At 38.6% G+C, this 13,083-nt stretch overlaps 1 protein-coding gene and 1 long non-coding RNA gene across 2 annotated transcripts; one reads left to right on the plus strand and one right to left on the minus strand.

Annotated features, from left to right (window-relative positions):
• Positions 1–731: 731 nt before the first annotated feature.
• Positions 732–11,562, plus strand: LOC108258734 (B-cell receptor CD22). The gene is made up of 14 exons (XM_053675956.1): positions 732–808; positions 5,846–5,916; positions 6,679–7,023; positions 7,334–7,582; positions 8,118–8,375; positions 8,466–8,723; positions 8,810–9,067; positions 9,158–9,415; positions 9,504–9,752; positions 9,839–9,923; positions 10,026–10,068; positions 10,179–10,265; positions 10,470–10,523; positions 10,778–11,562. Exons 1-13 carry the CDS (start codon positions 789–791, stop codon positions 10,515–10,517), a joined length of 2,229 nt encoding a protein of 742 aa, XP_053531931.1. The 5' UTR covers positions 732–788; the 3' UTR covers positions 10,518–10,523; positions 10,778–11,562.
• Positions 11,563–12,177: 615 nt separating this feature from the next.
• Positions 12,178–12,554, minus strand: LOC108258832 (uncharacterized). The gene is made up of 2 exons (XR_001810750.2): positions 12,483–12,554; positions 12,178–12,390 (listed from the first exon to the last, which is right to left on the minus strand). It is a non-coding gene; the product is annotated as an uncharacterized LOC108258832 (long non-coding RNA).
• Between the last annotated feature and the right edge of the window lie 529 nt (positions 12,555–13,083).

The following is a 13,083-nucleotide window of genomic DNA, read 5'->3' on the forward strand; positions in this document are numbered from 1 at the left end:
CAAGCAATGAGCTAGGCTGTTCATTTATGAAGGGCTTTGGCTTAATTCTTAATTTAGATATAGACGATAAAAATACCACATGCTTGTTGTATCACATTAGGGAGGATAGAAAGACTTATAATAAGCTCAAATATACCACGCAATTAGATAAATATCCGTAAGACCTTATTTCAAATTAAGACAAAGTTTAAAACGTTGTAGTGCATGTGTTTGGTGGTTTGGGGTGTTGTTTCACTTCCTGACGTGGAAAGGCAGTAGGTTAATTTGTTCACACATTGGACTGATGTGTTAAAATGTCCAGTACAAAGTGCATGCACACTTTTTACTCTGGTGCAAACACAGTCTTGCTGGTGCATTGAGACCTTTTTGAAAATGATAATTAAGCCTAAAGTTTTGAGGCTTAATTAATAAAAAATAATAATAAAAGGTCTGGTATTAATTAATTTTATTTTGTGTAAAACACCTGAGGTAATAAATTCACAAACACGCAACACATTACACAAAAATGACTTTATCATACTCGAGGTGAAAACTCTCTGCTTCAGTGCTAGTCTCTAAGGGTTTATTATATTTAGGGAGCATGTTGAGTATTTTCTTTTAGATTCATTAAAAATGCAAATCTTTTATCTTTCTTTGTCAGTGTTTTTTTCTCCAGTACAGAAGGAGGGACAAATTTAGCAATAAAGGAAATGAAGGGGTGTGTTCACACATACAGTACATCGTCAGCACGTCTTACTCACACTCTCTTTCTCTCATGCTTTTATTTAGTCGTAGTTTGGTTGCTGGACATGAGGGTCGAGAAGGCACCGTAAGAAAACATTAAACTTTAATATTTTTATTTATTAAATTTCCTCATTATATGTACATTTCCTGAACATAGAGAGTCTCAGTGTTGGGTTTTTCAGTGCGGTTGTACTTTGTGGTGTTAAATTGGGAACTACGTGACATTTAGCAGTTTTTACTGATTGTTTATCTGTACTGGGAATTATGGATATACAGTATAATACTGATTTCATGATAAATTATATCTGAGATAATTGTTGCTTTTCAAGTATTTTAATAACAATTTCAAACTCAGAACATTAAAAAAATATTGAAAATTTAAAATGGCAAATGTTAAAAATGTTTTTTTTTTTTTTTCTCCTTATGTTCAATGTTAAATGCTTATTTTTAAAGTCAGACTTGAGGAATGAGGAAATACAAGCAAAGCGATATATCAGGTGGAGAACAATACAAGTAGTGCTACTGTACAACATTTATAATTGAGTTCTAGAGAAGCACAGAAGTGCACAGAGTAGAGGTGTAAGCCAGACTACGTGTTTTTTTAAAGTTGTTTTTTTCTTTTTTTTTTAAATAATGTGGAGTTGTCATTTTTGGGGTTAGTTACATGTTCATGGAAGAGGTTGGTCTTTACCTGTTTTTTGAAGATGGTGAGAGATTCTGAGGTCCGGATTGAGGTTGGAAGTTCATTCCACTACTGAGGCACAGTTAATTCGAAGGTTCTGGAAAAGGACCTTGAGCCACGCTGAGTATTTACTACTAAGTGTCGGTCGTTGATTGATGGCAGATTGCGTGAGGGAACGTAAGCCTTCAGGAGAGAGTTGAGGTAGGAGGGTGCTGTTCCAGACAAGGTCTTGTAGGTGAGCATCAACACTTTGAATTTGATGCGGGTGGCTACAGGAAGCCAGTGGAGAGAGATGAAGAGGGGTGTGACATGGGTTATTTTGGGCTGGGTGAAGACGAGGCGTGCTGCTGCATTCTGAATCATCGGAAGAGGTTTGATGGAGCTGGCCGGGAGGCCCGAGAGTAGTGAGTTGCAGTAGTCCAGTTTTGAGATAACAAGAGCCTGGACTAGTATCTGTGTAGCCTGTTCGGTGAGGTAGGGTCTGATTTTCTTGATGTTATACAGAATGAACCTACAGGACCGTGTAATTGTTGAAATGTGCTCTCTAAAGGTCAAGCTGTCATCAAAAGTCACCCCAAGGTTCCTGGCCATCCTGGTTGGCTTGAGTGTGGTTGAGCCGAGCTGTACGGTGAGGTTGTGGTTGATTGAGGGACAGGCTGGGATGAAGAGAAGCTCAGACTTTGCCAAGTTGATCTTAAGGTGGTGTTCCCTCATCCAGTTTGAGATTTCAGACAGGCAAGCAGAGATTCATGTAGTGACAGATGGATCTTCAGGCTGGAAGGACGAACAGAGCTGCGTGTCAACAGCATAGCAATGATACGAGAAGCCATGAAACTTAGTCACAGGCCCCAGAGATTTATTATTAATAGAAAAGAGCAGTGGACCCAGAACTGACCCCTGAGAAACCCCAGCTGTGAGTTGCAGAGTTTCAGAAATACCTCCCCTCCACAATACCTTGAAGGATATATCACATCAACACTCACATTTTGGTCATGTGACCCACCTCTATTGTCATGTTTCTGAGTCCTCATACAGGAGTAATGCTATCTTATATAGTACTTTTATCTTATCTATTATTTTCCTGCTTTAACACACTCAGGTCTGCTTTATTAATTATCTGCTGAGGTGAATCAGGTGTGTTGGGAAAAGGGAAAACACTGACATTAGTAGAGCAGGAGTACTCCAGGAGCAGAGAGGAGAAAGACTGATTATGTAGCTGCGGCTGTTGGTGGTACTGTGGTGATGTAGTGTGGAAGGCCATCGGGGCCAATACATGTAGCTCTATTTGTTTATCAGATGTGTTTCATACAGCTAGAGTTTCAGTTCAGTTTGTCTTCTATATACCTGGTCTTTCCTTTCTTAGTTTCTGATGAAATCTTCTGCTGTTTAATTGAGTTTATTGGTGACATATTGAAACTTATGAACCAGCGAGACAGAGAATCGGTTATCACTGCTGTTTGTCCCACCAGTGCACGCTCTATTTACACTTGAAATATTTAATTAGCTTCATGCACAATAATAAATCTACATAATTATTCTGTTTTTACCCAATTCTTTACCTTAACTGACAGCACTGCACCTTTCTGTATTAAAACATCCTGGTTTGTAAAATATGTGTGATTTTTGTATTTTATTTAACTTTAGACATCTTTCCAGAGAATCTCTCTTTCAAGTATGAGATTCTGCTATGCAAATTATGACACTTCTATGAATATGCAAATTACTGCATAATAATGAAGCAATGTTTTAAGCATGTGTTAGCTTCTCTGAGTAGATTTGGTAACAGTGACTTCATGTACAGGTTTTCATTTGTGGCTTGTGAATGTTTGATTATTGTGAATAATTAAAACCTCTATAAAAAGTTCAGTCATGACAACTCTCTCAATGAGATTCTCAGCTGTTATTGATAGAAATGGAGTGTGTAAGTAGGTTTAGTCTTGGTAGACTAGATCTGCTATGCTGCTGCTGCTGCTGAGCGAGGATGAATACATGCTCTGACAGACGTGCACAGACGATGATACAGATCTGACTGACAAAACGTGTGTACTGCTGCTGCTCCGATGAGCCATAGGACTCGAGTGTGTACTAGCTATGTGTGCCTGGGCCTGCTTTGCTGAATGGCTTAACTCTACTGAACTATGTGTGAGTACTATATCTAATGGCCTAGTTGTCTATGTGTGCCTGGACCGGGAACCCAGAACTTATTTAACTGTGATTTAGAGGCTATGTGTTCCCTGCTGAAGCCTGGATTTAAACTAAGCAGGCGTCCAGATGTTGAGATTAATGCATGTTGTAGGGAGTGAAGGGCAGTGGAACGGATAATCGAATGGTGACTGTGGGATCGTTAGACAGAGATATGGATTTGTGCTCCTTGAATGTGAAAAAACCCAGTACCACCTGGCAGGTCTTTACATTGCTGAATAGTGTGGAATTCATTAGGGTTTGTTTTTTCAGTGATAATCAGCATTAAACAGGCATTTAAGACCTTTTATCGGCAATTATTAGCATTTACCAGCATTTATCGGAAATGATCGATGTTTGACAGGCATTATCAGCGTTTATCAGTGTTTACCAGCATTTATCAGCCATTATCAGTGTTTATTAGCATTTACTGTCATTTATCGGCCTTTTACCAGGCTTGATCAGCCATTAGAATGTTTGCTGGCGTTTGCCATTGTTTATCAGCCTTTGCCTTTATCAGCATTTACCAGTGTTTACTGGCCATTACTGGCATTATCTGCATTTCTTAACAGCATTTACCAGTGTTTACCATTGGTTATCATCTTTAATCGGCGTTCATCAGCCATTATCTGTGTTTACCAGCATTTTCAGCCATTACTCAGTACCCATGTCCTGGTACTCATCTTCCTCTCCCTCGTATAGGCATTTTTCTTACTTTCTTTGTGTTGCTCTATATTGTTCCTTTTCCACACAAGGTCAGCCCAAAGAGGTCCTTTTTTACTGTGTACCATATGGTCATGCGATTGAAAGAACCTCAACAGCTGAGTGTGTTTCCTAGATGGGGATCAGCCGTGATTGATCTATTTGCATAAGTTCAATTAGCTGTTTCTCAGTTGAAATGGAATAAGATACAGGGATATATATATATATATATATATATGTGTGCGTGTGTGTGTGTGTGTGTGTTTCAGTTCACAATATGAACAGCCTAGAGGTCAGGTTTAGAGCGTGATGTTATCTGTTCTGACATACAGTGTGAAGGCATGTGTAAATTTGGCAGTAAAGATCCATTGTCTTGCTCTTGGTTTAGTTTGTGTGTAAAAGAAGTTCAAGCATTTAAACTTTGTGTTAACTGTATGAATTTTGTGTCAAAACAAGCAGAAATGTGTTAATTGTATAGCCTACACAGACAGATGTTGTGCTAACTATGTTAACAGTTTAGGAAAATTGTTAAAAGTATTGAAAAAATTGTCATAGCAATCATAAAAAAACTCAGTAAGGACAGACTGAGCCAGTGTTTACCAGCCATTATCAGTGTTTACCAGCCATTATCAGTGTTTACCAGACATTATCATTGTTTACCAGCCATTATCAGTGTTTACCAGCCATTATCAGTGTTTACCAGCCATTATCAGTGTTTACCAGACATTATCAGCGTTTGTCAGCATTTATCAGTATTTGCCTGCTTTAACTGGCGTTACCCACATTTGTCTGTGTCACATTTGTTACATTTGTGTTCACGAGCGTATATAATTGATTGTGTGTGGTGTAAAATACTGATGTGATTAATATGAGTTACTGTTAAACCCCTGAAGTTAATTATTTTCTTATAACAGCACGTCCCCACTGTTTATTCCTTTTATACCACAACAATCTGACATTAATTAATATTTTTCTTAAATAATGATGTCATACTTTTTATCTGTTTATTGTTACTTTTAATGCTGTGTGTAATGTAAAGTATAAACTCCTCTGTCCTGAAGATATCAGGACACTTAAACTTACAGCTTTACCTCTAACTGTTACAAAGCGTTGACACTGTAGACTCCTTCCATAAACGTTAAATAAACATCTCCTTACAGAAAACTTCACCGTATCAACAATTACTCACATTCCTTAATCTGTTCATGAGGAGCGTCCACTGTACGAGTCCCTGTGAATGAGCTGTTACTATAGAAACGATAACGTATTAGAACGAGTGTATTAATATAAACCTGTGATGTGCAGCTGCACTACTGTCAGAGCCACTGTTATAGAAAATTAATCGACACCTTCTGACCAATCACAATCCAGAATTCAGCAGCGCTGTGGTATAAAAATAAATAATCCCTCAGATAATGAAAGACTTGTGATGGATGCTGTGATAATTGTATTTCATCACATAATAATTTCTCTAAAGAAAAGGAGGTTTAACAGCTCAGTAGATTGTATGTTGTTGTGACATATTATAAATAAATTTAATATATTTTGTTTCTATAGAATCTTTCCAGTAATGATGTTCCTCAAAATGGCTTCTCCACTTCATCTGGTCTTTCTGTTCATGATCTCAGGTGAGTCCCACATTAACATCATCACGACTACACACCCCAGAGACAATAAATACAAGTAGAATCACCAGTATATTTAGATTTTTGTTATAATTTCAACATTATAAATATAATATAACACTGCTCCTCACTTGAGCTGATATTGTACGAATCATGGTCTGATAGTGGTAGAGTTCGAATCCTTGGTGAAACAGCGATTTAAATATTAGTGGTCTTCCTGAAGCTTTGAAACCTTGATGAATCTTCTGTTTTGAATCATTGGTTCTGAACGCATATCAAACGATCCAAGTCACGTGGTTTCAGCAAACGAGGCTTCATTACGTCATTACTGTTTCGAAACGTTACGAAATGTTGATGGTTCGCCTCTAGGGGGTGCTGATCTCCAGGTGAACCAATGAACAGTGATTTAATATATAATAATATATAATGAGTCTTGGCCAGTAGCGCTCTGGATTTTCTGTCCGGTTGTTTAGAACAAATATTATCTTACATTATATTATATTACATTATATTATATCATTTTATATTGTTCTCCATGCACTAGATGTATTATTATTTCCACATTTCTCTGCATTTAAATAGCGGGCAGTGCTCGGTACTGGTTTTACATCTTGTACCGAGCCGAACCCCGTGACGGTAAAGAATTGTTTTTATTTCTGCAACCCGGAGTTCCAGAGGAGAGAAGTGAAGCTGTAAGATAACTCAGTGTTTTATGGGGCTCAGGATAATGACCTCTAATCACCTCTTTCATGTGTCATGTTTCAGGAGCTCTTGGGAATAAATGGAGTGTGACATACAGCGAAACAAATCTCTGTTCTTTAAAAGGATCTACAGTGTTTATGAACGTCACGTACACACACCCAACAGGTCTTACAGTGACGAACAGGTTTTGGTTAATAAACCCAGTTAATGGTAAAGAACCGACTGATCTGCGTAATGAACCAGGTTACTCAGGCAGAGTGGAGTATTTAGGAGATGAACAGAAACACTTCTCCCTCAGACTGAGTGACGTGAAGAAATCAGATGAACACACGTACTGCTTCAGAATCATAACAAATAAAGAAGGAGAAAGATACCTGGGTCACAGTGGAGTTACACTCACTGTTACAGGTAAATAAAATAATTTTATTTTCTACATCTATCACTCTGAACATAATCTCTCTTTAGATACAGGAGAGTCAGAGCTTTGTACCGGATTAATGAAGATCTCTAACATGTTCTTTATAAATTAAATTGAACAATAGGTGCTTGTAGTAAAAGCGACTAGTCTCCAGAGTTGAGAAGGTTATTAACACTGAATATAAAACTGAAATGATTATCATTAGATAGAAAAACACTTTGAGAGAGCAGAGTTTAAAAGTAGACACTTTACTGTCTTCAGGACAGCTTTCCTGATTGAATGTTTCTCTCGGTGTGTAAGATCTTCAGGTGATCGCTCCTGCAGAAGTGACAGAGGGACAATCAGTCGTTCTGATCTGTAAAACCACCTGCAGTCTGACTGATCCAACATTCATCTGGTACAAAAACAGACGTGATTTAACCACAAACACCCCCAAGAGCAATGAACTCCACCTGCAGCCGGTCAGCAGTGAGGATGCAGGCAGTTATAGCTGTGCTGTAAGAGGATATGAACATCTCCCCTCTCCTGATCAAACCATCAGAGTCAGATGTGAGCTTTATTTACCTTCTTATATATTTTATAACTCAATAGATCATAAATCACTTCATATTTACAGAAATGAAGGAAAATGTATTGAAAACGTAATGACCTTGAAGTGCCTTCACTGTCATTACAGGACATAAAAATATTTATTATATTAGCATATAATTAAAAAAGAAACACACACACACACACACACACACACACACACACACACACACACACACAGGTGCTAATAACTTTAAGCATTTAGGAATAATAAATCTATACAGAATTGGATGTTGACCATGTGAAGGGAAAATACGAGCACACACAGGCATGATAACAAGAAGGTGTCCCAGAATTATTACAGTCTAAAAAGATTCTCAGATTTATGACTCTATTGTGCAGTGAAGTGGGTTTTATATTCATTAGGAGCCAGACATAATGTTAAATAAAAGCACTGAGATGAGCTGAAAATTATATTCAAGAACTGATGAAAGAAAAATTTACACTGCTTATGGCCATGAACTGCTTTCATCATTCTCATCATGGAACTCTCTAGATCCTCCAAAGAACGTCTTAGTGTCCATCAGCTCCTCTGGTGGAATAGTGGAGGGCAGTTCAGTGACTCTGACCTGCAGCAGTGATGCTAACCCACCTGTGGAGAACTACACCTGGTTTAAGGGGACAACATCAGTAGGAAAAGGAAAGACCTACAACATCTCCAAGATCAGATCTGAGGACAGTGGAGAGTACAAGTGCGAGTGCAGTAATGAAGTCGGACATCAGGACTCCGTCGGTGTAACTTTGAATGTTCTGTGTAAGTTAAAGCTGAAGATCTCCTCACAGTTAATAAGAGATAAAACTCTCATAGATTTACTTTAAAGTTTCACTTTCCTACTTATTTTAGATCCTCCAAAGAACATCTCAGTGTCGATGAGCTCCTCTGGTGAAATAGTGGAAGGAAGTTCAGTGACTCTGACCTGCAGCAGTGATGCTAACCCACGTGTGGAGAACTACACCTGGTTTAAGGGGACGACATCAGTAGGACAAGGAAATACCTACACCATCTCCAAGATCAGCTCTGAGGACAGTGGAGAGTACAAGTGCAAATGCAGTAATGACGTCGGACATCAGGACTCCATCAGTGTAACTCTGAATGTTCTGTGTAAGTTAAAGCTGAAGATCTCCTCACAGTTAATAAGATTAAAAAAACTATCATAGAAACAAGTTTCACTTTCCTACCCATTTTAGATCCTCCAAAGAACATCTCAGTGTCCATCAGCTCCTCTGGTGAAATAGTGGAGGGCAGTTCAGTGACTCTGACCTGCAGCAGTGATGCTAACCCACCTGTGGAGAACTACACCTGGTTTAAGGGGACAACATCAGTAGGAAAAGGAAATACCTACAACATCTCCAAGATCAGATCTGAGGACAGTGGAGAGTACAAGTGCAACTGCAGTAATGAAGTCGGACATCAGGACTCCATCAGTGTAACTCTGAATGTTCTTTGTAAGTTAAAGCTGAAGATCTCCTCACAGTTAATAAGAGATAAAACTCTCATAGATTTAATTTAAAATCTCACTTTCCTACTTATTTTAGATCCTCCAAAGAACGTCTCAGTGTCCATCAGCTCCTCTGGTGAAGTAGTGGAGGGCAGTTCAGTGACTCTGACCTGCAGCAGTGATGCTAACCCACCTGTGAAGAACTACACCTGGTTTAAGGGGATGACATCAGTAGGAAAAGGAAAGACCTACACCATCTCCAAGATCAGATCTGAGGACAGTGGAGAGTACAAGTGCAAGTGCAGTAATGAAGTCGGACATCAGGACTCCATCAGTGTAACTCTGAATGTTCTGTGTAAGTTAAAGCTGAAGATCTCTGCACAGCCAATAAGAGATAAAACTCATAGATTTCATTTAACGTCTCACTTTACTACTTATTTTAGATCCTCCAAAGAACGTCTTAGTGTCCATCAGCTCCTCTGCTGAAATAATGGCGGGCAGTTCAGTGACTCTGACCTGCAGCAGTGATGCTAACCCACCTGTGGAGAACTACACCTGGTTTAAGGTGAATGAATCATCACCTGTAGGACCTAGACAGAGTTACCGAGTTCTACAGAGTGGACAGTACTACTGCGAGGCTCAGAATAAACACGGCTCTGAGAGATCAGCTGCAGTGTCCGTCACTTTAAACAGTAAGAGTGATGATGTAAATCTATAAATCAGAATCACACTGATAAATATTTAACACTGATTCATTATCACATCATCGTCCACACAGGGGTTCAGAGCTTAGGTGTGTACGCAGGTGTTGGGGCTGTTGTGTTTGTGTGTGTTTGTCTCATCATCACCTTCCTGTTTATAAGGTAAGAAAATACTAGAATTTGTATTTCTTTGTGCTGATAAATTCATCACTAATTCCTCTGAAGAAGCTCATGATGGATAAATATTTGACTTTGTGTGAGCAGAAGCAGGAGACAGAAGAAAAAGGCAGATGAAGGTGACCCTCAGGTGAGTTATTACAGAAATGTCCATCAGGCGGCTGCTTTGTTCATAATAAACTCTCACTGTAAAGATCTTCAGCAGAACCTGCTCACGTTCTCTACCCCTCCTCTCCGCAGAACGTCGGGCCGAGCGCTAAAGACGACACGTACGCAGCTCTCGACCTCACGGGCCGGACATCTGATGATGTGTATCACACACTTGCAGTAAGTGTTTACTGAAAAACACAGTTCCTTGTAGTATGTTTGATGATGATGGTCTAACCGAATGATGATGTATTTTATTGTTGGAAATCTGTGTTCTGTTAAATCCAGATCTATGCAGTGAGAGCTGTTTTCTCAGGTTTTGATTTTACTTTTTCACCTGATTGGTCAAATTCAACAAGGCGTGGCCTCTTTCTTTTTTCACAGATTTCTCATCCCAGGCCTCCTGCTGACACGCCCACTTCCTCTGACTAAAGAGCAGTGAGTTTTATCTTTTAAACCCCAAACCACCATTAGATTTGAGTAATGTGATAATATTATTCTTTTACTCTGAAGATGTGAGAGCTACAATACACAGCTGTAACTCCAACAGCAATTTTAGATTTATTTCCTAATCAGTAATGTTAATAAACGTAAATCAGAGAGTGTGTGATGATGACTGATGTACATAAATGTTAGTAACGTGTTCTGCTTTAACACACAGTTCTGATGTTTCTGTGTGTTGTTTCTTTGAGGAACATGATGAATGAAATGAGTCCTGAAACAGCTGATGAATAGAGAGAGCTCCTCACTGAAGTGGAGAAACTGAATCGCTCCTTTACACCAGCGACATCAGCATCTTACAGCCATTTAAAGCAGCTTTAATCATTTTATAGCAGTGTGTGAAGTACTTTTTCTCCTGCCAGCAGGTTAGGACTGTTCCAGTCAGCTGTAGAGTTTTCACTCATTAGTTATCGCTTCTTTATTGTGAATTTTGTAACTGAATAAAGGGATTGAAGCTCAACTGAAGTCCAGAATGGAAATATATTTAGCAGAGAATGTGTATTTAGTGAGAAATAAAACTAATTATGATGTATTAACTTTCTCAGAACTGTACGCTGTAGGTCAGTGTTATAGATTTAAGCAGCTAATGTGTCAGTGCTGATTGATCTAAAGTAATTACAGCTATAAACTCATTTAAAGTAGTGAAGTGATGTTTTATTTACTGTTGACAGTGTGAGCGGCCATGTTGGTCTGATGTCATGTACTGAACTCGGGGTTGGGGAGACCTTCCTGACTTTCTGCGTAGGAATTTCTTTTTTAATTTTTTTTTTGTTCTTGTTGAGGTCCCGATTGTCTCATGAGGTCCTGATTGTCAGCCAGTGATCCTGGGATAGACTCCTGATTCACTGTGACTCTGACCAGGATAAAGCTCTTGTATATATCGCAGTAGAGCCACTTTAACTATTCAAAGCTGTTCATATACATCCTTGTTTCATTTTGTCTCACTCCAAATAAAAAGATAAATCATATTATTCCACTTTTTATGTGAACTGTTCATGTCGCTGTTCAAGTCAAATATCATAACAGTACTGTTACTTCCCAAAATAATCTACTCTGAGTAGAGTAAAAATACTCCTGCTGCTCCTACTAATAATTTTACAAAGTAAAATAAACGTTAATAAGCAATAAACATAAATAATCTCTGTGTGATCTGCTGCATGTTTATAGTGCTCAGTCATAGGGAGAATCTCCATGTTACAGCGGCTCGATCACACTTAAATGAAGGTTTGGGTAAGTAATTACAGATCTGAATCATGTGTGTTACACTGCTGTTGTGCTCCAGGAATATATTCGTCTTTGCACATGAACAGTTGAGATGTTTAAAACGCAGTTACACATGATGTCCAGAGAGGGCTGATTTTACAGCTCTGATCTTCAGTCTGCAATCTGATGCTTTAGAAGGAATGTATTTGGATTAAAGATCATCTCTGGAATTTTATTGGTCTTTAAACTGGATTAAGTTAGGATCTGGAGTTTTAAAAAAGAGTCCTATTTATTTATCCGACCTGTGAATGACAGATAAAAGATTAGTTCTGATAATTATTTACACTAATATGCTTGTAAAGTCTGACAAATAATCATTTTAAAAGACCCTCTAAAAATCATACAGTCTTAAACCTGCTTCTTCTTTATTTTGAAAATTGATTCAAATCATAGGTAAATCATGTGATGATGTCCATCTGGAGAGTTTCTAGAAGCATTCCACTATGACCAGGTGGAAGTTGTGGTGATGTTGAATAAATGGGTGAATGTTGTTTATTTCACTCTGCTGTAGATCACAGTGGGATCCTCATCATTGGAAGGCCTACAGAAAGAGAGTAAATGATCACAGTAAGATCCAGCAGAAGATCATTTCCAGCTTTGTTAGAGTGGAGGAAACAGACCTGCTCCTCTCACCTGTAGTCAGCACCACTGCGAGTGAATCTGACACTAGAGTACTGAACCTCCTCGTCCTCAGAGGCAGAAGCTAGATACAGTGTTGATTGAATTAGTCACTGCTACATTGGCATAAAGATTATCCTGAGGCAGGAGAGCATGAAATCTTTACCAAAGCGCTGCTAAATTCTGGATTGTGATTGGTCAGAGGGTGTTGGTTAATTTTCTCTAACAGCGGCTCTGACAGTAGTGCAGTTGCACATCACAGGTTTATATTAATACCCTTGTTCTAATACGTTATTGTTTCTATAGTAACAGCACATTCACAGGGACTTGTACAGTGGATGCTCCACATGAACAGATTAGAAACATGTGCAATCATTGATTTGGTGGTTTTCTTTAAGGATACGTTTATTTAACACTTTTTGAAGGAGTCTCCAGTGTCAGCACTTTGTAACAGTCAGAGGTAAAGCTGTAAATAAGTTTTGCAGACATCTTCAGGACAGAGGAGTTTGCGCTTTCTCAGTAAGGTGACAAGTTGTTTTTATTTTTAGCTGTCATTAAAATTCAGGAGAGAAAAATGCTTAAAAAAAGATACAAAGTATGATGTGTGTTTCATTAG

This window comes from Ictalurus punctatus, chromosome 26 (assembly GCF_001660625.3).
Source record: "Ictalurus punctatus breed USDA103 chromosome 26, Coco_2.0, whole genome shotgun sequence".
Lineage (NCBI taxonomy): Eukaryota > Metazoa > Chordata > Actinopteri > Siluriformes > Ictaluridae > Ictalurus > Ictalurus punctatus.